Source organism: Triturus cristatus, chromosome 8, assembly GCF_964204655.1.
Source record: "Triturus cristatus chromosome 8, aTriCri1.1, whole genome shotgun sequence".
Classification (NCBI taxonomy): domain Eukaryota; kingdom Metazoa; phylum Chordata; class Amphibia; order Caudata; family Salamandridae; genus Triturus; species Triturus cristatus.
This window is the reverse complement of record NC_140591.1, coordinates 1,388,518,199-1,388,543,651: the sequence shown is the minus strand read 5'-3', so window position 1 is coordinate 1,388,543,651 and position 25,453 is coordinate 1,388,518,199. Positions and strand designations below refer to the sequence as shown.

At 46.4% G+C, this 25,453-nt stretch overlaps 1 protein-coding gene across 2 annotated transcripts in view; it reads left to right on the top strand.

The window, feature by feature from the left end:
* The window catches only part of SCAF4 (SR-related CTD associated factor 4), an 872,346-nt gene that overhangs the window by 559,202 nt on the left and 287,691 nt on the right, over positions 1-25,453 (top strand). For both annotated transcript variants that reach the window (XM_085623106.1, XM_085623105.1), the window contains exon 19: positions 18,525-18,667. In XM_085623106.1, coding sequence (XP_085479232.1) covers positions 18,525-18,667 — 143 coding nt within the window. The remainder of the gene's footprint in view (positions 1-18,524; positions 18,668-25,453) is intronic.

Genomic DNA, 25,453 nt, shown 5'->3' with positions numbered 1-25,453 from the left:
ACAGCGAGTCCAGGATATTCAGCCTATGATACCTGATGTGTCAGACTCTATCTCGGATTTCAGTGAGACTGACTCTGAGGCTGTCGGGCCTCATGGCCTCCTGCATCCTGCTAGTGAGCCTTGCACGGTGGCACATGCGGACTTTGGAGTGGGACCTGAAGTTCCAGTAGGCACAGGATTGAGGAAACCTCACCGACTTTGTGCAGATTTCAGAGGGTACTGCAAAGGATCTGCTGTGGTGGCTGACAGACCAAGTGGTTCAACTGCAGTCCCCTCTCCCTTCCTCACCCAGATCTCACAGTAGTGACCTACGCGTCCCTCCTGGGCTGGGGTGGGGTGGCCATCGATGGAGATCAGAGGACTCTGGTCTCCGGCGGAAGCCAAGCTCTATATCCACCTGCTGGAGCTTCGGGCGATGCGACTGGCACTAAAAGCCTTTTTGCTGTCAATAAAGAGAAGGCTTGTTCAATTGTTCACAGACAACACTACCGCCATGTGGTACTGCACAAACAGTGCACAGTGGAGTTGTGGGGGCCCTCTGTCAAGAGGCCCTGCTTCTCTGAGCTTGGATGGAATGTCAGGGTATTTCTTGGTGGTTCGACACCTGGCCGGTTCTCTGAACGCAAGGGTGGACGAGCTCAGCCGAAGGTGCCCTGCGGATCACAAATGGCGTCTCCATTTGAAGGTCTCTGTTCGAGGCATATGAGCTGCAGATCACACACTGAGGATAAGATCGCCATCTGGTGTTGGGCTCGGATGATTGCAGGTTGTTGTCTTCCGAAGAAGCCTTTGGTCACGAGGTTGGTGACTCCTCCCCTGGACAACAGTGCGCATGGGCATCCACTCCATCGTCAGATTGCTGGAAGTTTTCTGCTGGAGCGGAAAAAACAATCGATTTAACTCTTCAATCTTCTTTCCATCGACATCGAAATCATCTCGGACCGGTTCCGGAAGCGGCTGATGGACAGGACACCCTTCAAAAAATGCCTCCGGTGTGGAGCGAAGTTCCCCCACAGTGATCACCACGAGGTTTGTAACCTCTGCCTGTCGCCGGAACACAACGAATCGACCTGTCCAGCTTGTTCCGCTTTCCGTTCCAAGAAGACCCTCCGGGACCGAAGAGCTCGACGCCATATTATGGCCAAACCAGCTCCAGAACCGGAGGACATCTTTGCTCAGGATGTTCCTGAAGATGACACCGAAGATCTCGATCGTGTCCGAGGCCGACGATTCCGATGACCTCATCACTCCAGGGCAGCGTGTGAGTACCAACCCCCCTGCCCCTGCCCCATCCAAAAAGACATTGGTCAAGACTCCGCCAGCTGGGCCCAGTCGCGACCGGAAATCCTCTTCAGAAGCCCCGCCCTCGGGCCCGGCTCCGAAGACATCTAAGCCTGTAGGTGGCTCGGGCTCGAGCAAACCTCATGTGATTGTACCTATAACACCTTCGGCACCGAAAACTCCACTCTCGGCACCGAAACAGGCTTCAAGACCGAAATCTCCTTCGGCACCTAAACGTTCCTCGGCACCGAAGTCTCCACCGGCGCCGAAACGTTCTTCGACATCGGCGCCGAAAAATCCATCGGCGCCGAAAAATCCATCGGCGCCGAAAAATCCATCGGCGCCGAAAAATCCATCGGCGCCGAAAAATCCATCGGCGCCGAAAAATCCATCTGCGCCGAAAAATCCATCGGCGCCGAAAAATCCATCGGCGCCGAAAAATCCATCGGCACCGAAAACTACGTCCACGCCAAAAAAAGTTCATAAAGACCCGAAACGGTCATCACCGCCACCACCTTCGGAGCCAGATGAACTTTTTCGCCCAGATCCTACTCAAAAGCGGATCTACATCAATCCCGAAACGGGACATGTGACTGCCGTCCCATACAAGAAACGGAAGCTGGACATCACACCACCTCCAGCTCCCATACGGAAGGAGGACTGTGCTACTTCACCACTTCGTCCTTCCTCTCCTTTATTACCTCCTAACCCGTCCCCCCCTCCTCCTCCTTCTCCTTTACCTTTACCATCCCCCTATCATTCACCTCCTCCACAGGATGATAATGATGACTTGGGGGGAGGGGCGGACCCTGATTTATTTAATGATCCTGTTGATCCAAACGACCCTTTTACGTTCCCAGACACAGCACCCGTAGATGACTGGTCTTATCCAATGCCTGACATGCCTGACCCCACTACCTACCCCTCCAATCCCTCCCCTCCTGATGACCACTTAGGGTTTGGCCAACTTATAAATAGGGCAGCAACATTCCATGGCGTCACAATGCACACGGACGCCCTTGAAGAGGACTTTCTCCTCGATACTTTTGAGCAGTCACAAAAAACTGTTCACATACTGCCCATGATTAAAGGGGTTATAAAGCATGCCACTGAAGTCTTTAAAGACCCTGTTCGAGCTAGGGTTCTCAACCCACGCATCGAAAAAAAGTACCGACCAGCCCCGCAGGACCCTGCATACATTAAAGCCCAGCTCCCTTTAGACTCCTTGGTGGTATCAAATGCCAGGAAGCGTGTTAACTCACAGACAACTGGAGAAACGCCTCCCCCGGACAAGGAGTCTAAGCTTTTAGAGGCCTCAGGCAAACGGGTCGCCGCACAGGCGGCGAACCATTGGCGTATTGCGAATACCCAGGCCCTGTTAGCCCGGTATGATAGGGCGCATTATGACCAACTTGAGGACCTTATGCAACATCTGCCTGAACCCTTTAAGTCCCAGGCCACTGACCTCATTCAAGAAGGCAAATTAATATCTAATGCCTCCATTAAATGCGCCTTAGATGCGGCAGACACTGCTTCTAGGGCAGTCAATACTAGCGTCTTACTGAGACGACATGCCTGGCTCCGTATTTCCGGTTTTAAACCGGAGGTTCAAACCGCAATTCTGGCTCAACCTTTCAACCAAGAGCAGTTATTTGGCCCTGCAGTGGATACTGCATTAGAAAAAATGAAGAAGGATAATGAAACTGCCAAGTCTATGGGAGCACTGCAGTCTCCTCAAACCCGGGGTTCCTTTCGTCGCTCCTTTTATAGAGGATATATATGAACAATGGTTCCGTAGGGGAATTAGTATTTACAATGAAGAAAAATCAATAGAACAAAAACACAGCAATCTATGATCTAGCAAGCAATTAATCTTAAAGACTGAGTAATACTTCAAAAAACGTAACAATTTATTTTTAGTATTTCATATGAATTTTAAATCATTCATCAACTCCTTTGGATATGTACAAAAAATATACAAACGGGCTGTATATACAAAAATATTTACAAAGCAACGACGCAGTGACAAAGTGAATAAGGTGACTCAGTGTAATAGTGCAAAAGTGGATATTTACAATGTTGATAAAATACGAAGGAAGTTGTTTTAACACAAAAAGTCCTCGGCTAATTTGTGGATAGGTAATGAGCCTTGTATAGCACACGTCCTATAATCTATATGTACAAGGTATTCCAATTAGTGCAGGACTGTGGAACCGTCCGGAATGACAAAAGGAGAACAAGAGTAGATAACTAGGCGAAGAAGAACCTAGACCTTCGTTGATATTGGTAAAAAGTAATATTTTTACTTGTGGCATTTGGTGTTTAAGTAAGACTAGCATTTAGAACTTGATTACTAATGTGCACATATGTTAATAGGTAATCTCCTCTGACTGCCACTACGCCATACTGTCCGACTCCGGTCCCTTCACCGCTATTTGGGTGAGTTTATGGGAAACTTAAACTTTCCCAAACTTTACTTTTTAACACAGCAGATACTGATCTATATTTATTTCATGCAGGCTGTTATACATCCCCATTGTCCTGAAGAAGACCCGACATGACCATATAGAACAACTGGTCGACACAGGGTCGAAACGTTGACGGTTCCACAGTCCTGCACTAATTGGAATACCTTGTACATATAGATTATAGGACGTGTGCTATACAAGGCTCATTACCTATCCACAAATTAGCCGAGGACTTTTTGTGTTAAAACAACTTCCTTCGTATTTTATCAACATTGTAAATATCCACTTTTGCACTATTACACTGAGTCACCTTATTCACTTTGTCACTGCGTCGTTGCTTTGTAAATATTTTTGTATATACAGCCCGTTTGTATATTTTTTGTACATATCCAAAGGAGTTGATGAATGATTTAAAATTCATATGAAATACTAAAAATAAATTGTTACGTTTTTTGAAGTATTACTCAGTCTTTAAGATTAATTGCTTGCTAGATCATAGATTGCTGTGTTTTTGTTCTATTGATTTTTCTTCATTGTAAATACTAATTCCCCTACGGAACCATTGTTCATATATATCTACGAGGCCCAGGTTCCTTGGGTTAAAGGGTTACCCCTGTGTACCTAACCCTTTTATAGAGGAGGCTCCAAAAACAGGGCAACTGAGACCACGTCCACCTTTAAAAATTCTGGACAAACATCCCCTAACAGAGGATATTTCCGAGGAGGTTATCGGGGAAACAATAACAAAGGTCGAGGGCGGGGCAACAACAACACCCGCACCTCCCCAGCCACTAAACAGTGACTTGCCACCACTCCCCCCAGACCATTCCACTCCGGTCGGGGGGCGGCTCCAACAATTCCTACCTGTCTGGACTTCCATCACCACAGACAGGTGGGTAAGACAAATTATCCAGTCTGGCTACTGCCTCGAACTCATACAATCCCACCCAAACAACGTCCAATGTCCTCACATCATCTCTCTCTCCTCAAACAAGAAGTTCAATCCCTGTTAAAAAAACATGCGATAGAACCAGTCCCTCTTCAACATCAGGGAACAGGGGTATATTCTCTATACTTCCTCATTCCCAAAAAGGACAAAACATTAAAGCCCATACTGGATCTCAGACTACTAAACCAGTATATACATTCGGATCATTTTCATATGACCACCCTCCAACAAGTCCTCCCACTTTTAAAACAGGGAGACTTCCTTGCCACATTGGACCTCAAGGACGCGTACTTTCACATCCCTATGCATCCCGCTCACAGAAAATATCTACGATTTGTGGTAGATAGGCAACACTATCAATTTACAGTTCTCCCATTCGGAGTAACAACAGCACGCAGAGTGTTCACCAAGTGCTTAGCAGTCGTGGCAGCGCACCTCCGAAGACAACAGATCCATGTCTTCCCCTATCTGGACGATTGGCTCATAAACTCATAAAAGCCAATACTCGCCAAAAATGCGTTCTCCACACTCATCGCACGATTCAAACTCTCCACAATTTGGGATTCACTATCAACTACCCCAAATCCCATCTACAACCTTCCCACTTACATCAGTATCTAGGAGCAACCATAGATACATCCAAAGCCATTGCTTATCCCAGCACTGCCAGGATAGCCAGTATACAAAATCTCATCTCTCAATTTCAAACTCATCCATCTCTTCCAGCAAGAGTGTTCATGCAGCTCCGAGGCATGATGGCGTCCTGCATCTCCATAGTCCCACACGCACGACTTCAAATGCGTCCCTTACAGGAATGTCTAGCACAACAGTGGAACCAAGCTCACGGACAACTTACTGATCTGGTGTTGGTGGACAGTCGCTCACTTCGCTCACTGAAATGGTGGAACACCATCAACCTGTCCAAAGGGCGGCCGTTCTTAGAGCCTCTTCCACAAGTTGTGCTAACTACCGACACATCTCTCACAGGGTGGGGAGCCCACCTCCTTCACCATACCACTCAGGGCAGATGGACCAGTCAACAAAAACTGCTCCACATCAACCACCTGGAACTCTTAGCAGTGTTCCTAGCACTCAAATCCTTTCAGGTACACCTAAAGAACAAAACTGTCCTCATACGCACAGACAACATGACGACAATGTATTATATACAGAAACAGGGAGGGACACATTCTCTCCAACTGTCCCAACTGGCACAGCAAATCAGGATATGGGCGATTCCCCAAAACATCTACCTGTTAGCAGAACATCTCCCAGGGATCCACAATCAGGTGGCCGACCTCCTAAGTCGCCACACATAGCAGATCCACAAATGGGAATTACACCCCAAGGTTCTACTCCCCTTCTTCCAAAAATGGGGACAACCAGACATAGACCTGTTCGCCACTCCCGAAAACACAAAATGCCCAACCTTCGCCGCCAGGTTTCCACACCCACAGTCGAAGGGCAATGCCCTATGGATGAACTGGTCAGGCAGATTTGCGTACGCTTTTCCGCCTCTCCCACTAGTTCCATTTGTGGTACGCAAACTAAAACAACAGTCGCTAACACTAATACTGGTAGCTCCCACTTGGGCACGTCAACCGTGGTTCACCACACTTCTGGAACTATCTTTAGTTCCACATCAAAGGCTACGCCTCTCCCCGGATCTATTAACCCAGAACCATGGAGAAATCAGACACCCAGATCCCCAAACACTGAACCTAGCGATCTGGCTCCTGAGGTCTTAGAGTTCGGATACCTCAATCTCCCGCCAGACTGTATGAATATCATAAAGGAAGCCAGACGACCTACTACTAGAGCATGTTATGCCGCAAAATGGAAACGATTTGCCATCTACTGCGCTAATAATAACATACATCCATTGGATGCTTCCATCCAAAACATCATTTGCTATCCACTACACTTGCAAAGATGCAATCTAGCGTATTCCTCTATACGTTTACACCTAGCAGCCTTGGCAGCCTACTTGCAAAATAGGCAACACCTGTCCCTTTTTAAGGTACCAGCCATCAAAGCGTTTATGGAAGGTCTCAAAAGAATTCTTCCCCCAAGATTACCACCTTCCCCAGTGTGGAATCTCAATGTGGTTCTAACAAGACTTATGGGTCCCCCATTTGAACCTATGCACAAATGTGAATTACAATTCCTAACATGGAAGGTAGCTTTCCTTATCGCAATCACTTCCCTACGAAGAGTAAGTGAAATACAAGCCCTTACACTAGAGGAACCTTTCTTACAACTACACCGTAACAAAGTGGTTCTTAGGACAAATCCTAAATTTCTCCCAAAAGTGATTTCCACTTTCCACCTTAACCAATCAGTAGAGCTACCAGTCTTTTTCCCAAACCCAGACTCCGTAGCTGAAAGGGCCCTACACACCTTGGATGTCAAAAGAGCCTTGCTTTATTACATCGACAGGACGAAACCTTTTCGAAAGACAAAACAACTCTTTGTTGCTTTCGCACCACCACATAAAGGCAATCCCAGCTCCAAATCCGGTATAGCCCGGTGGATAGTTAAATGCATCCAAATATGCTACCAAAAGGCTAAACGTACACTTACAGTTCCCCCTAGGGCGCACTCCACGCGTAAAATAGGGGCTTCTATGGCCTTCTTAGGTAACATTCCCTTAGAAGACATTTGCAAGGCAGCCACGTGGTCTACCACGCATACCTTCACTAAACACTACTGTGTTGATGTGCAAGCCAAACAGGCCTCAGTGGGCCAGGCTGTCCTAAAAACTTTATTTCAAACTGCTGCAACGGATACAGGCGACCACCGCTAAGGGGAAGCACTGCTATATAATCTATCCTCAGTGTGTGATCTGCAGCTCATATGCCTCGAACAGAATATGCTACTTACCAGTATGCATCTGTTCTTGGCATGTAGAGCTGCAGAGTCACACACGCCCACCCGCCTCCCCGGGACCTGTATCTGTTCCAGCATCTGTCTTACTTAGACATTACACATGGACATCCTTTCTTTCATTCCTATACACTCCATCTTTTCCCTTCATGGCGAAAAAACAATCTGACGATGGAGTGGATGCCCATGCGCACTGTTGTCCAGGGGAGGAGTCACCAACCTCGTGACCAAAGGCTTCTTCCGAAGACAACAACACCCTGCAATCATCCGAGCCCAACACCAGATGGCGATCTTATCCTCAGTGTGTGACTCTGCAGCTCTACATGCCAAGAACAGATGCATACTGGTAAGTACCATATTCCTTCAGTGGTGAGGACAGCCTTGGTGTTCGCCTCCGGACAGAATGCTGCTTTCAGCTGCCACCACCAGACATGTTTCTGGACCCCTGGGTTGAGAGTCTGCTGCTCTCTGGGGCCAGAAACAATGCACATCCTGGGACAAGGTACCAAGCCTCCTCCCCCAGGATGGGCAAGGTTTACAAAGGGGAAGCTTCAAAGGCTTGCCGCCTTTGTGAGCTTCCCCAGGCCACTTGCTGCTTTGAGCAATTGGTCCCCACTGGTTCTGACCCCCCACTTTGGGCGGGAGAACCGGTGGGAAAAACAAGTGAAGAAGAGGTGTGCCCACCTCTGCCAGATCCACCCCTCAGGTGGGGGAGGCGAGATGAAGCACAACTCTCACTCCCCGCCATCTTGCAGATGAGGGACTCTGCCAACCATGGACAGGCTCCTGCCCCCTCCCACTGCTAACAAGAGGAAGACTCCCACTGACTTGGCCCCAGCCCTACCGGCCTGTCTCCACCTTGAACCTGCGAAATCCCGGTGTGTCCTGCTGCCAGCAACCTCGAAACCCCGAAGGGCCTGCCTTCTACCTCAAAGACAATGTCTCCTGTGAATACCGGATTTATTCATCTGCAACCTCTGGTTCCGGCCAGTCACTGCAGGTCTTCCCCACTCTGCACCTGCTATCCACGGCCCTAGCTCGAGGGGGCAAACACCACGAGGAGTTCCACCCAGCGATCCTAACTTGAGATCCCCAATCCTGCAGTGCCTTTGCAAACCGGAGGTTCCCCTTTGCAAACAGGCTACCCGACGTCGAAACAGCATCCTGCACCCGGCCTCCCTAGTGCCGCTGAGGGCGCACCTTTGGTGCTACTTTATATCCCCATTTTCCCTGAGCTAAAGTTTAGGATCTTTGCTTCCACAGCAAATTGGCCTGCTCGCCAGCAGCCACCAACCGTAGGCCTTCTATCCCCCATTGGATAACATTGGGCCTCAGCACTCTGCACCCGGCCGCCCTAGTGCCGCTGAGGGTGTAACTAGAGTGCATCCTTGACCCTGGAGAACCCCTGAGTCTACCCCCAGAACCTCAACTCCCACTACCAAATACTTACATCAAAACTGATTACACTATTTTCCTCCATAGGATAACATTGACTGTTTTTCTTGGAAAAGTGTGGAGTTTGAAAACCTAAATAAATTCTTTAAAATTGTACTATTTAACCGAAACGATTTTACTTACCTGTTTACAGGAGATGTCAGAGTAGTATCCAGGTATACTACTCCGAGTAACAAAAGTAATCTAAGAAAGTAACTTACCTGGTACTTTACTGAAAAGCCAATTCAGGTCTATGTACTGTATTTACAAAGTTTTGCATTTCTCTGCAACCATCCTTGGTTAAGTCTCTGTAGAATTTTAGAAAAAATAAAGTCACTGTAGCTAGGGTTAGAGGGGTTAGAAGTTTTTTTTAACAATATCTCAAAACAAGAACTCAGCTGTTGGTGAAAACCATAATGTCATAGAATACATGGGTGAGGAGCTTGACCTCACCCCTTACCTTCACTTGTCTTTCAAGGAGGTAAGGTCACTAATCAAAATTAAAAACATAGCAATGGGGTCCCATCCCACCAAACAAAAGCTCCAGGAGCTGTTGGCTGGGTATGCTAAGAACCACCTATCTGAAACTGGTGAAAACCAGTCAGATGAGGAAGAAAAGCAGGACGCCGACCAGGTAGATCAACCGCCCCCACTTCTTAGGGAGAAAAGGGCCCCAGTGACCCTGACTCCAAGAATAAGCCTCTCAGTACCTAGATCCCTCACAGGTGGATCAGGTACCACTGAGGACAGCCTCAATGAGAAGGACAGCCTTTTAGCAAGGCTGACCAAAAGACTGGATCTAGAGACCAAGTTGCTGGCTCTAGAGAGAGAGAGAGAGAGAGAGAGAGCGCAGAGATGGGCCTAGCACCCATCAATGGTGGCAGCAATTTACTTAATAAGGATAAATAGAAATCTTAAGATCCTAAAATTCCCAAAGGGATAATATGGGGAGAGTGATGATATCACAAAATGGTTCACAGCCTTTTCTTGTGAAATGAAAAAAGTGAAGAAGTCACACTGGGGGGCACTACTTTGGGAACTGTTCTCTGGTAACTGCAGAGACAGACTCCTGACCGTTTCTGGGGAAGATGCTGGGTCTTATGACCTCATGAAGAGAACTATGATTAAGGGATTTGGACTCACAACTGAGGAATATAAAATTAGATTCAGGGGCGCTCACAAAACACCAAACCAATCCTGGAGTTACTTCGTAGAATACTCAGTTAAAACACTAGATGGTTGGTTAACTGGACACAATGTGCATGATTTCAATGGACTTTACAATATGTTTCTGAAAGAACATATTTCAAGTAACTCCACTAATGAAAAGTTACATCAGCATTTGGTAGCCGTAGGTCTAATTTCTCCCCTAGAATAGGGAAAGGAGGCAGACCACTGGGTCAAGAAAAGGGTGACACAAACAACCACTGGGGGTGATTAAAGAAAGGGGTTACAAAACCTCCCTAAATGAAAGGTGGTGAGAATCCCCAAGATAAAAAGCCTGAGTCTTCTAAAGGGTTCCAAAAACCTGCACAGGGGGTAGGTATCAAAACCATTTCCAATCCAAAAATAGGTACAGGGAAAAAACGTTGATCCCTTAAAGGCCTGGTGTAACAACTGAAAGAAGTTGGGACACTTAACTGGAGATGCTGCTTACCCTAACAAGAAGCCCCCTAGTCCTACTAAAGCTATTCCTGGAGTAGCAGTTCTCCAGATGCAATCAACAGTGTGCCAAGAGCAAATCTGGTTGCACACTGAAGCAGTTCTAGTTTCAGAAGGGGAAGTTGAGTTTGCAACTGTAGCTGTGTAGCCACCCAACTTAAATAAAAAAAAGTACTTGCAATACCCTTGGATTAATGGAACTAGGATAGAAACTCCGAGGGATTCAGGTGCCAGTGTCACTATGGTGAGAGATACACTGGTTTCCCCTGAGCAATAAATGACTGGGAGAACTTACCCAGTCACCAATGCTGACAGTGTTACTGCTAACCATGCAATGGCTATGGTGACATTAGACTGGGGGTGGGAGGAGGGGGGGGGGTGCTGGCCTGAAACAGGTAGTGGTCTCTACAAAGCACACATACCCATCGAACTATTAACTTTCGAGAAAGCAGTAATGGAGGATATTAACAATGTACTCCAGAAGGATCACAAGGCATTCCAGAATGTGACTAGAGCAGAAAAGGAAGCACTACAACAACTAGCCAGCAACACTAACATCACCATTAAGCCGGCCGATAAAGGCGGAGCAACGGTTATACAAACAACTACTGACTATGACAATGAGTGTAAGAGACTATTGAGTGACCAGAGGAACTATGAGGTCCTCAATGATGACCCTACAGAGAGCATTCGGGTTCACATAATGGGGATGGTGGAAGAGGCCACTGCACATGATTGGATCACTCGAAAGGAGGCGGACTTCCTAGTACAGAAGGCACCTAGAACTCCCTACTTCTATACAATCCCAAAAATCCACAAAAACCTGGAACATCCCCCTGGACGCCCCATTGTATCTGGGATTGGCTCAATATTAGAGCCTCTGTCGAAATTTGCGGATGCATTTCTTCGACCACTAGTCCAAGGTACGGATACCTATCTAAAAGATACAAAAGCAGTATTACAACTTCTTGAAAATCTGGTTTTTGATCCTACCCAACACCTATTAATAGGATTGGATGTGGAAAGCCTATATACTAGTCTACCGCACAACGACACCTTGGATATCATTGAGGAGGTTCTTTTTTCCACCCCTTGGAACTATCATACCCCTCGCAACCTTGTGATGGAATGTATTACCCTGGCCCTCAAGAGGAATTATTTTCTGTACCATGATGTGCACTACCTCCAAAAACACGGTACCAGCATGGGTAGTACCTTTGCGCCGAGCCTAGCGGGATTATATGTCCACCATCTGGAGTCCCAAAAGATACTGAACCCTCACAACCCGTTTCAACAGAACATCATCTTGTGGAAACGTTATATTGATGACGTGCTAGTGATTTGGAAAGGAGACTGATTCAGTCGTCACCTTCATGAATTGGTTGAATGAACAAAATACCTTTCTAAAGTTCACGCATACATCATCCAACAGCAACCTAGTTTTCCTAGACCTTAACATCTATGCAGATGAAGGCAGATTGAAATCCAGCACACACTTTAAACCAACGGCCAAGAACTGCCTGCTGCTATATGATAGTTTCCATCCCAGACACCTTCGTGATAATCTCCCCTATGGCCAGTTCCTACGTCTACGTAGGAACTGCTCAGAATTGACAGACTTCAAGGCCCAGGCAAAAGACCTGCAGAAGAAATTATTGGATCGACACTACCCAGAGGCAGTTGTCAAAAAGGGTTTCAAGAGAGCAAGGAACAACAATAGGGATTCTCTCTTAGAAAATCGACCACCACAGGAAGAGGAAACCAGGCCTATCTGTGTCACAACCTATAATACACATTCAAACCAGGTTTCCAAGATCATAAATAAGAATTGGAAAATTCTAAACTGTGGAGGCCTCAATCTACCGAAACCCATGTTCTCTCACAAAAGGGGTAGAAATTTAAAGGACATTTTGGTTAACACCAGACCACGAAAACCACCTGCCCAACAGATCGTAAGAGTTATTCTACCACCTGTCAAAGGGCACCATCCTTGCGGGATGTGCAGCACTTGCACACTCACTAAGAAGAGTACCAGTATCACTTTTGCCAACGGCACAGTCTGGGAACAGAGAAAATTTACCAATTGCAACAGCAAAAACGTTGTGTATCTTATTACTTGCCCCTGTAAAATGGAATATGTGGGTATGACCACCAGACCAGTAAAGGTGCGAATGGGCGAACATAAGAGTAACATTCGATGCAAGAAAAGCACGACCAAGATGGCGACGCATTTCCTGACTGAGAATCATGGGGTCGACTATCTCAGATGGACGGTCATAGAGCAACTACAGAATGAGCATGGACTCTTCGAGAAGGAACAACGTTTGGTGTTCCGTCTGGGCACTCACGTGTTTGGTCTGAACGATGACATACCATGGTCACAGCTGTCATAGTGACTTGCCTCACCCCTTTCATTGTCATTTATGACCAACGAGATCAATTATGACACTCCTTTCCTGGCACTATTTGGATGCTTGTACTTGTATTCACAACAAACCACCCAAGCATCCTTTCTACCGTCAGAAGAACTTCTTCTGTCTTTGTTGAATGACAGGAAGGGCTAGGATGGATTACTAAACCATGTGTCAATCCTCATATTTTGACACCCTTTTACCCCCGCCCTCGGATAAGTCCCACCTCCTCTCAGCATTGGCCCTTTTCTTTTTTTCTTTCTCTCCCCGTTGTGATTCAGCTACCTCTCGACACACGAGAGCCAATTCAGTTATCACACCTCTCGACATACGAGAGACGCTTCTCGCTCTCACTAAGTCCGGCACGTATCTCTTCGATCCGTCAAACAGGCTTTGAGGCGATACACTTGGGAGACCTCTATCCTCATTTTTTGGTTTATTATTTGTTTTTTACATTTATCAGTGGGCGCATGTGATCGTACCACTTCAAATACCCGTATTGGGTCCTCACTTCCGGTTGACATAGATCTTTTACTCGATCCGGTCTAGTCTACCGGCACCCTTTGAACCGGAAGTCTTCTGAAACTCACCAGGTGCAACTAGTTCCCCCGCAAATTGATAGAAGCCAGCTGTATTTAAACTGAGCACAGTAGGGATTTCCCCACAGTACGACCGGACATCGGGATGGATGCACATGTAGCGAGTGGCTGCTAAAGGATACGTGAGTACGGCTTAGCCGCTGGAGGACATCGATAACGGCGTTTCTCTAGGAGTAGTCAGTAGATAACAGGCATCTCTCCTTTTTATTATCTTTTTCAGCATTGAGGCTCCTTATTGTTTTTCCATCAACCCTAAGGTCCATGAGGCAATACCTCACATACACTTAAGTATGTTTTCAATACACCGTTGGTTCCATATCCTAATAAGAGTAACGTCCATTATTTTTAGAGTGTGTGTTTTCTGTTTTTTGTTTGTAGTGTCTTGTATGTCTCTACTTTTCTTACAGGTCACTGCACCTTCTTCTGCAACCATTTAGAGTTATGGCTAAAACTATCACGTTTTTTGTCACCTTCGTGGCACACTTCTTTTGTTTGCAGGTACGATGTTCACAATTCCTGGGAATCTGAACGAGTAATTTGCTTTATTTTTCTTACAGAATTAAATACGAATACCATTAGGTACTGTATACTCACGCATGTTTTCTCTTATATTGATAAACTTATCATGAGTACCAATATGCGCACATAGGAGGGATCTTAACCCTGTCCTGAAGAAGATGCCTAGCATCGAAACATGTCGACAACATACTAGGAGAACACCACACATTGAGTAGGAAGTCTCCGCACCACCCTTTTACTAGTACCAGCCCCCTCCGACTTATTAAAGTTTTTTTGTCCTAGGGGCCAGGTCCTTTTCAACTCACATTCACACCTATCTCAGACCCTCCCACTGCACTACACATAGCACTTTATTATCAGTGCTCCCACGTATTCGTAGGTCGTAGCACGCCCCGTCCCGCAGCGGGGCGGGAAGACCCCTATGATGAAGCATGACACCACTGGTCATTCTTGGTGTGTGAGGGGTATTTAAACACCTTTGTGTATGTCCAACCATTGTGGGACATTTACACCCATATAACCCAGGTTTGAATTTCCTTCTTTTCTCCCCTTAAGAGATGGATCTTTTTGTTAAGTAAATAGTCTCTACAAAGCAACCAGCTGCAGGTCTACTTGGCAATGACCTGGAAACCTCAGCATGGTTGAACTAAAAACCCATGCAGTAATGATGGATATCCCTGAATTTGTGTTTGTAAAAACAAGAGCACAAAGCAGAAAACAGGGCGGAAAAGAAGTGTTGGAGCCTGAAAGTATGGCCCAACCTTCCAAGTGAACAGGTAAGAGGACTGTGGAACTATTTCTGTACAGCAAAAGGATCATTATCCCTCTCCTCAGGGAGAGGACTTGGACACCCCAGAGGGAACTAAGCCCATGGTGCTTGGCCCTTACCAGGTTGAACTATTGGGCTCAGGGAGACTCTCTAGGCAAGAGCTGTACCTTTGACAACAGGACTGTCCAACTCTTGAAAGCCCGAGGCTGCACAGGAAAAGGGAGATGTCAGTGGTACCCAGAGAGTTTATTGGGAAGAGGGTCTTCTATACACTGAGGCCAGAGACCCCAAACCTGTAGCCACTAGGAGAGTGGTAGTGCCTCAGAAGTACAGCGAGTTTCTCTTAACTTTAGCTCATGACATCTCCCTAGCTGGACATCTGGGCCAAACCAAGACTTGGGAAAGGCTAGTTAGCCTCTTTTTCTGGCCCCAGATGCACCAAAAGGTGAAGGAGTTTGTCAGCTCCTGTGTCACCTGTCAAGCCAGGGACAAGACAGGTGGCCCCTCAAAGGCCCCCCTGATCCCACTACCTGTGGTGGGGGTCCCCTTTGAAAGGGTAGGTGTGGATATAGTGGGTCCACTTTAACCTCCCACAGCATCAGGAAACAAATTCATTCTAGTGGTAGTGGATCATGCCACTAGGTATCCTAAGGCAATTCCCCTTAGGACTACTACAGCTCCTGCAGTAGCCAAGACCCTCATTGGTGTTTTCACCAGGGTAGGGTTTCCGAAGGAGGTGGTTTCAGATAGAGGTTACAACTTCATGTCTGCTTACCTAAAACACGTGTGGAGTGCATTACGAGTTTACTACACCCTATCATCCACAAATCAGTGCCCTTGTTGAGAGATTCAACAAGACATTGAATGATATAACTATGGGGTTCCCTGAAAAACTCAAGGAGATGGGCTGTCCTCTTACCATGCCTACTTTTCGCTTACAGAGATGTGCCACAGGAGGGAGTAGGTTTTTCCCCCTTTGAACTTTTGTTTGGCCGTCCTGTGAGGCGACTACTCTGTCTTGTAAAAGAGGGTTGGGAGAAGCCTGTCCAAGAACCCAAAAAAGATATTGTGGACTATGTGCTTGGCCTAAGGTCCAGAATGGCTGAGTACATGGAAAAGGCATCCAAGACTCTTGAGGCCGCCAGGAGCTTCAGAAGCACTGGTGTGACCAAAAAGCTGCACTGGTAGAATTTCAACCAGGGCAAAAGGTGTGGGTTTTGGAGCCAGGGGCACCAAGGGATCTCCAGGACAGATGGAGTGGCCCTTACCCTATCCTAGAAAAGAAAAGTGAGGTCCCCTACTTGGTTGACCAGGGCACAAGCAGGACACCCAAAAGGGTGATGCATGTGAACCGCCTTAAGCTTTTCCATGATTGGGCTGACATCACCATGCTGATGGTGACTGATGAGGAGCAGGAGGCTTAGAGTGAACCTCTCCCTGACCTTCTCTCATGGAACCCAAAAGATGGGTCAGTGGACGGAGTTGTCATTTCAGACACTCTCTCTGCTTAACAGTAGGATGATTGCAAGCAAGTATTGCAACAGTATGTAAAGCTCTTTTCCTTGACCCCTGGTCAGACAAACTGGTGTACCCATGATGTGGACACTGGTGACAGTTCACCTGTCAAAAAAAAAATCTTTCGCCAGTCTGATCATGTCAAGGAAAGCATCAGAGCTGAAGTCAGCAAGATGCTGGAGTTAATGGTTATTAGACCCTCCGAGAGCCCCTGGGCTAGCCCAGTGGTTCTAGTCCCCAAACCTCATCCACAGGGGGGAAAGAGAGAAATTGGGTTCTGTGTGGACTATAGAGGGCTCAGCTCTGTCACCAAGGCAGATGCTCACTCTATTCCAAGAGCAGATGAGCTGATAGACAAACTAGATGCAGCAACATTTCTAAGTACATTTGACTTATCTGCAGGGTACTGGCAGATTGGCATGGCACCAGGAGCAAAAGAAAAGTCCGTATTCTCCTCACCTGATGGGCATTATCAGTTTACTGTTATGCCCTTTGATTTAAAGAATGCCCCAGACACCTTCCAGAGGTTGGTTAATCAAGTCTTTGCTGGTTTGGAATTCTTTAGTGCAGCTTATCTAGATGATATTGCTGTTTTTAGTTCCACCTGGCAGGATCACCTGTTCCAACTTGGGAAGGATTTAAATGACCTGTAAACTGCAGGCCTAACTATTAAGGCATCCAAATGCCAGCTAGGGAAGGGAACTGTGCTGTACCTGGGCCACCTTGTTGGTGGAGGCCAAGTACAACCATTAAAGCCCAAGATACATTCTATCCTGGACTGGGCACCTCCAACAACCCAGACCCAAGTCAGGGCATTCCTTGGCTTGACTGGGTACTACAGGAGGTTTGTGAAGGGATATGGTTCCATTGTGGCACCCCTCACAGAACTCGCCTAAGAAGATGCCCAAAAAGGTAAACTTAACAGTTAGTTGTCAAAAGGCTTTTGACACCCTGAAAGAGGCTATGTGCTCAGCACCAATTCTCAAAGCTCCAGACTATGCCAAGCAGTTCATTGTGCAGACTGATGCCTCTGAGCTAGGGATAGGAGCGGACCTATCCAAGACCCATGATGAAGGCCAAGACCAACCTGTTCCTTTCATAAGCAAAAGGCTTCTTCCCAGGGAGCAGCGTTGTAGTGCCATTGAGAGGGAGGCTGTAGTAATTAAGCCCAATAGGCAAGATGTAATTTCAGTAGATTTATTAAGTTCAGTTACAGGTTGTTGAGTTCTAGTGAAGCAGCCCCACTAGGAGCAGCCTGCCACCTGCTCAGCCCATGCTCCAACTGTCTCACTTCACCTCACAGGCACCCAAACATTCCATTCAGCATCATCACACACACATTCCACAAAGCACATAGCACATTCACACTGGGCTCAGCAGGTAGGGAGATAATAACAGGATATTAACACGAACAACATACTTTGCCTTTGCTGTGGTTTGGTCCCTGAAGAAGCTGAGACCATACATGTTTGGTACTCACTCCCTAGTACAAACTGATCACAGAACTCTCAGATGGTTAATGCAGATGAAAGGTGAAAATCCTAAATTGTTGAGGTGGTCTATCTCCCTACAGAGAATGGACTTTGTAGTGGAACACAGACCTGAGACTACCCATGCCAATGCAGATGGCATCTTAACATGCCATGAGGGGGAAAAAAGAATGCAACAATGGCGCCGATGCCCATGCACTTTACCTGTATTACACTTTACCTGTAATAGAAGTTGCTATACCTTGTGACTTGAAAGACTTCTTTGACGAAAAACAAGTTGCACACACCTGAGCCCAACACTAGATGGCAGGCGTATGCAGAGTATGTGAATCTAAAGCACTACATGTCTCAGATTCTCGCAGGTAAGTAACATTTTCCTTTTTTTTTATCTGACTCATTTGAATCGTTATGCTTTGATTAAGGGTCAGGGAGAACATTCATTGGACTGGATGTTACTGGAGAAATTGTTAAAATATGCTCTTTGATTATGAACTACATATTTTATTTTTCAGTCTAAAATAATTTTTGTGTTTTTCTGTAGATTGGAAAGACATTCTGAAAAAAGCAGAGAAAAAAGAAGTTCCCCAAAATGGAGCTGCTGAAAAAGTACAACCAAAGGAAGTATCACCAATACCTCCTTCGTTACCAGTTCCTATGTCTATTCCAATTCGTGCTCCAATAATGGTATGTTAAAACAGCTTATTTTTCTTTTTTCTGGATTGACTGTCACAGTTGGCATTAAACAGTGGTTAAAAAAGGAAACAAAGCAGGTAGCATTTGCACTCTTATGTGAACGTTTAACGATACATGCAGGGTTTGTAGGATGCTGGCTCTTTATACACTATACCAAAATGAGTAGTGGAACCCAAAAGGTAGGCAGAGATAAAGTAGATATCACCTCACTCTCTATTTGTGGTAGTGTGGTCGAGCAGTAAGGCAGTATCAGAGGACATCGTTAAGCATTTGTTGTACACACTCGAGCAGCAAATGAATTCACACACTCAGACTGAACTTCAGACCAATTATTTTTAGTTATTTTATTTACTAGAACCAAGCAAGCCTGGCGCAGGTAAGTGATGAGTACTTTGCAGTAAATATACAGTTGTAATACAGTTTGGATTGTAATTGTATATGCACTTTGTTTTGACTTACAGTATTGTTATTGGGAAATGCAATGCTTTGTAAATACAGTGCATATACTTTGAATTTGACTTTTAGTAAAATTAGAGGTAAGTTACTTTTGAGATTACTTTTCTTACACAGTGCGGTATGCCTTGATACTGCACTGGGACATATTCTGTAAACAGGTAAGTAAAATCGTTTTTGTTAGTACAATTTTAAAGAATTTATTTAGGTTTTCAAACTCCACTACAAACTTTTCCAGGAAAAAGTCAATGTTATCCTATGGAGGAAAATAGTGTTATCGGTTTTAGGGTAAGTATTCGGTAGTGGGAGTTGATGTTCTGGAGGACCTGCCTGCCTTCAGCCACAAAGATTGGGTCTCCCGTGAAAACCGGATTTGTTCAAACTACAGACTCTAGTTCCGCAAGGTTCTGCGGGTCTGCACCCGACGCACACGGCCAGAGTTAGAGTGGCCCAACACCAAGAGGAGGTACCCCCGGCGATCCCGTCCCAAGATCAGAGGACCGCTGACCTGCCTCAAGCCTCCGGCCGACACATGCAGCCTCAGACCAGAAGGTCCCCTCAACCGCGACCAGGGGCTGGTAAGAAGATACGACCCTGAAAGGCACCCCGACGCCCACGGCCTTGGGTGGTCCACCCGGCGGTGCCTAACCATCCTCTCAAAGAGGTGGGCGCACCCAGAAGACCTTCGCCCCCATGCCTGCAGTGCCTTTGCAAACCGGAGGTTCCCTATTCTAAACAGGGCGCCTGATGTCGAAACAGCACCCTGCACCCGGCCACCCTAGTACCGCTGAGGGTGTACCTTTGGTGCTACTTTGTTTCCCCATTTGCCTTGAGCTAAAGTCCAGGAGCTTTTTTTTCACAACCAAGTGACCTGCTCGTCAGCAGCCACCAACCGGAGGTCCCCTATCCCCATTGGATAACATTGGGCCTCTGCACTCGGCCACCCTAGTGCCACTGAGGGTGTAACGAGAGTGCATCCCTGACCCTGGGGGACTCTTGAGTCTAACCCTAAAACCGATAACGCTATTTTCCTCCATAGGATAACATTGACTGTTTTTCTTGGAAAAGTTTTGAAGTGTGGAGTTTGAAAACCTTAAGAAATTCTTTAAAATTGCACTAACTAACAAAAACGATTTTACTTACCTGATTACAGGAAATTTTCCAGTGTAATATTCGGGTATACTACTCTTCTGTGTAAGAAAAGTAATCTCAGAAGTAACTTACCTGTAATTTTACTGAAAATCCTATATAAAGTATATGTACTGTATTTACAAAGCATTGCATTTCTCAGAAACAATACTGTAAGTCAAAACCAAGTGCATTTACAATTACAATCCATACTATATTACAGCTGTATATTTACTGCAAAGTATTTATCAGTTCAGTTCAAATGACTTTATTCGATTCATGTGAATCATAAAAGTATACCATACATACATAAAATAGATAGTCATAAAAGAATTTATACAAGAATTGGCATAAAATACATATATTGATTCACAATTTAAAATGTTTGAGTACAATTTTCCCTACATTAAAAGAACATTTTCACCTCCATTGCACTTACTCCCCCAGCACAAATTTTGATAATATAGAACATCTTCTCATTCTATCAGATTTATGCAACCTATATAAAACCTAAAATCACTTGAGACCTAATTTACCTTTCACAGTTCATACCGTTTCCAAATTAATAGAGCAGTTCTAATGAAGTTAAGCACTGCGCTGTAAATAGCAGCAGTAGATAAGGATCGTAAATGATTAAAACCTTCTTGATAAGAGCAAAGGTGAATTTCCTTCAAAAGAGGCTTAATAAAGTGTGCCCTCAGATCTTTATAAAGGTTGCAAAACAGCATAAAGTGCATTGTGCTTTGTTGGGCTGCATTATTACAAGGACAGGGAGTCAGTCTCTCACACCAACGTGCCTGCTTAGGGAAAGTCACAAGAAAGTGCAATGTGCAGAGGCGAAGCCTAGTCGTAAGGAAACGTCATTGTGCATGAATAGTAAAATACAAGTAAAATTGCTGATGGCATAAAGACCCATGAGTTAGTATGTCATCGTCCTGGTTAATTCATTATAATATGCATTATTTATAATCAGTTTCATATTAGATTGTATGCTATCAGGATTATCGTAGTAGTGTCCTAATCCAATCTTATTAAACGTATCTTTGATATAGCAAAGCCAGGGAATAGACAGAGCCTTTTCCAGTTTCATGCAATCTCTAAGGATAGCCCTAGAGAATAATAGGTCCGTCTGAGGTCCATACTTTTCCCCATAGAATCAGTGGGGCGATATTTACTCTATCTTTTACATAATCCAGCCCCACTTCCGAGTGGCAACATTTTGTTGGAGAACTAATAGGAATCATCAACTATCTTTTAAAAAATTTGTTTTCCAAAATGTGTATCTGGCTGCTTTTATGATGACCCCATGTGAGAAAGTGCCATCTTTCTTGCATGGTATGCCCCCACTTTTTGCTGAATTACGGATGTACTTTGACTGAGTGTGCCCTGGACTCCTGCCAATCAGGTGCCCAGGGCCTATGTTCCTTCCCTAAAACACAAAACACAAATTGGCAGACCCTGGCCACAAGTCAGCCCCTGGTAAATCGTACCCTAGGTACCCAGGGCCTTGTGACCAGGGAAGGCCTCTAAGGGCTGCAGCACTCATTGTGCCACCCTTAGAGGCCCTGTACCCTTACACACACTGCCCTTGCAGGCTGGGTACAAGACAAAATAAAGAGTCGACATGGCACACATCCCTGTGCCATGCCCACCACCTACACTGCCATGGCATACATCAGCCACCCCTCTAACTGGGTGCCCCATGCCAATGGTGTGGGCACAGGAGCAGGAGCCATGTGCCCCTACAGTACCCAGGTCCATTCCTGGGCACTGTAAGTGCAGTGCTGCCATTTAAGAGCACATGGTGCTGGGAGCTAGTCAAACACGAACTCCACAGCACCATAATGGCAACACTGAAGACTGAGAAGTTTGGTATCAAAATTATCAGCACATTAAACCCACACTGATGCCAGTGTGGGATTTAATGTACCAAGCACCCCAGAGGGCATCTTAGAGATGCTCCCTAAAACCTAACCTACAATCCACGTCTATTCTGAGGCTGCCTAGGCTGCCACACAGCAGACATGTTGCTGAACCCCCGGGTAGGAGAGACCCTGCTCTCCTGGGTCTGCCACAATGCACATCCTGGGCGAGGTGCTAAATCTCCTCCCCCAGGATGGACAGGGGGAAGCTTCAAAGGCATGCCGCCTCTGTGAGCTTCCCCAGGCCACTGCAACCCCCCACTCTGGCGGGAAGCTTGGCCGGAAACCCCAAATAAGGACAGGGAATGTGCCAGTTTGCCAACTCCACCCCTCAGTTGGGGGAGGCGAGGTGAAGCACATCTCCGGGCTCTCGCCATCTTGAAGATGGGAAGCCCTGCCCAATCAGGACTAGGCTACTGCCCCCCCTCCCACAGGAGAGAGGCAGGATAGGGGGTGTACCCACCCCAGGACAGGGACCCATTGGTCCCTGCCCTTCACCTACCTGTAACGCCCCTAAATCTAGTATTTAGGGGCACCCTGAACCTTCCTTCCCCAGATTCCAGATCCCGAAGTCCGAAGAAGAGCTAGAAGAAAGACCTGCCCTGCAGCTGCTAAGAAGAGGAAGACACCAACTGCTTTGGCCCTGAGCCCTACCGGCCTGTCGACCCTCGAACCTGCTCCTGCTCCAACCCAGCATCTCTTGTGGCCAGGAACCTCACAAACCCCAGAGGACCTGGCTACCTTTTGACTCTAAACCCCCTGGGACTCCCATGAGTAAACGCTCTACTCAAAACCTACTTTTAATCCCTGGCAGCAGCCCGGAACCGCAAACCCAGCACACTGCACCAGCCAAGCCTGGCCTGTGCCGGAGTCAACAAAGACCACGAGGACGACTCCACGGCGCCTATGACCCCGAGTCCGGCAACCAAGGACCTCCCTCGACACTCCTGAAGAAGCCTGCAGCCTCAGAACCAGGTGCCCCCCCAACCGCGATCAGCAGAGGGAAAGATTCCCCGACACCAAAAGGCACCCCGGCGCCCTGCGGCCCCCTGTGCCCAATCCCGGGGTACCTACCTATCCTCCAACTACCCAACTTACCTCTCGAAGTGGTGGTGGTACCTGAAGAAACTTCGTCCCCGAGCTTGCAGTCTTTTTCCAAACCGGAGATTTCCCATTGAAATCAATTGAGCGACCGAAGGCTCAAAAGCACCCTGCACCCAGCCGCCCGAGTGCCCCTGGCAGTGCAACCTCTACACCTATCTACTTACCCACTTGCCCCTGGTAAGTGACCAGGAGCCCAGCTACAACAGCCGCGTGGCCTGCTAGTCAGCCACCAACCAAGGCCCCCCTACCTCTCATAGGATAACATTGGGCCTAACTCTCTCCGCACCCGGCCGCTCTTGTGCCGCTGAGGGTGAACCAACTGTACCTACCTGACCCTGGGAGACCCCTGAGTCTATGCCCAGGACCTTAACTCTGCCAGTCGAGTACTTACCTTTAAACCGATAACTCAATTTTCTCCATAGGGTAACATTGACTGGTTTTTCCTGAAATCTCTTCTAAGTGTGAACTTTTCAAATCTTAAAATATTCACCAAAAATCAGCCGAGTAACAAAAATACTCACCTGCTCTTAGGTGAGCTCCCAGTGCTGGATCTTGGTGCCCAGCACGGACTCTGAAAAATACTTACAACTGTACTTACCAGTAACCCAATTTTCTCCCATAGGAAATCATTGACTGTTTTTCTGTGAAATTTCTTCTAAGTGTCGATTTCTGCAATCTTTAAATATTCTTTAAAAATCGTATAATATCTGAAAACATAATTACTTACCTGTTTTGGATAAAGGTCCCAGTACTGAGTCTAGGTACCCAGTGCTGGATTACAAAAGTAACGAGAACATACTGTATCTGCAACTTGAATTTTCTTCCATAGGGAATCATTGACTGTTTTCTATGAAATATAAGTGTCAACTTTTAAAATAGCTAAATAATGTTTAAAAATTGTCACAGTAATTAAGTCGACTTTCATCACTTGATTCTAAGTACTGACCCAGGACTGAATCTAGGATCCTGTCCTGGAATTCCAAAAGTAATCCTAAAAGTAATCTGTTGCAAATAACTTGAAATTTCCATTGAGCTCAATGCATTGTTGTGTTTAAAATAGTGTTGCCTATTGCAACCACTTGTAACTGTTTACAAAAATATTTATATAAAGCATCTCATTCTGAGAAAGTATATTTTAATGGCAAGTGTTGGTTCTTAAATAAAACAAGCATATATTTTTTTATATATAAACCATTGGCCTAGAGTTCAGTTATTGAGTGTGTGAGGCCATTTGCTGGCTGAGTGTGTACAACAAATGCTTTACACTGTCCTCTGATACTGCCTTACTGCTCGACCAAGCTACCCCTTTAGAGAGTAAGGTTATATCTAACTTTAGCCTCTGTCAAACCCTTGGGGACTCTGGACTCTGTACACCCTGTACCTATTAGGGAACAGTATATACAGAGCCACTTTCTCACAGTCACCACAGCGCCGCGAGTGTTTACCAAGTGCCTAGCAGTAGTAGCAGCACACCTGAGAAGACAACACATCCACGTCTTCCCATGTCTAGACAACTGGCTCATAAAAGCCAGCTCATACAACCAGTGTGTGCAACACATTCACGCCACTATCCAACTACTTCACGACCTGGGCTTCACAGTAAACTATGCCAAGTCCCATCTGCATCTTTCCCATGTACAACAATGCCTCGGTGCCACCATAAACACCTCAAAAGCGCTAGCCTACCCCAGCCCTGCAAGGATAGCAAGCATACAAGCTCCTCGCGCCAAATTTCATCCAACACTCTCTTCCAGCCTGAGTGTTTACGCAACTTACAGGGATGATGGCCTCTTGCATGTTCATAGTACCTCTTGCAAGACTCCTGATGCGTCCTCTCCAAGAGTGCCTAGCACGCCAATGGAACCAGGCTCAAGGTCAGCTAACAGATCTGGTGTTGGTAGACGGTCGTGCCCATCTCTCTGCAGTGGTGGACCACCAAAAACCTTTCCACAGGGCGACCATTCCTAGAGCCGGTTCCTCAAATAGTTCTAACTGCGGACGCATCGCTCTCCGGCTGGGGAGCTCATCTACTACATCACACCATGCAGGGCAGGTGGACACCTCAACAAAAGTTACTCCACATCAACCATCTGGAGTTGCTCGCCATATTTCTAGCCCTAAAAGCCTTTCAAACACATGTCTCAGGCAAGGCTGTCTTAGTCCGCACAGA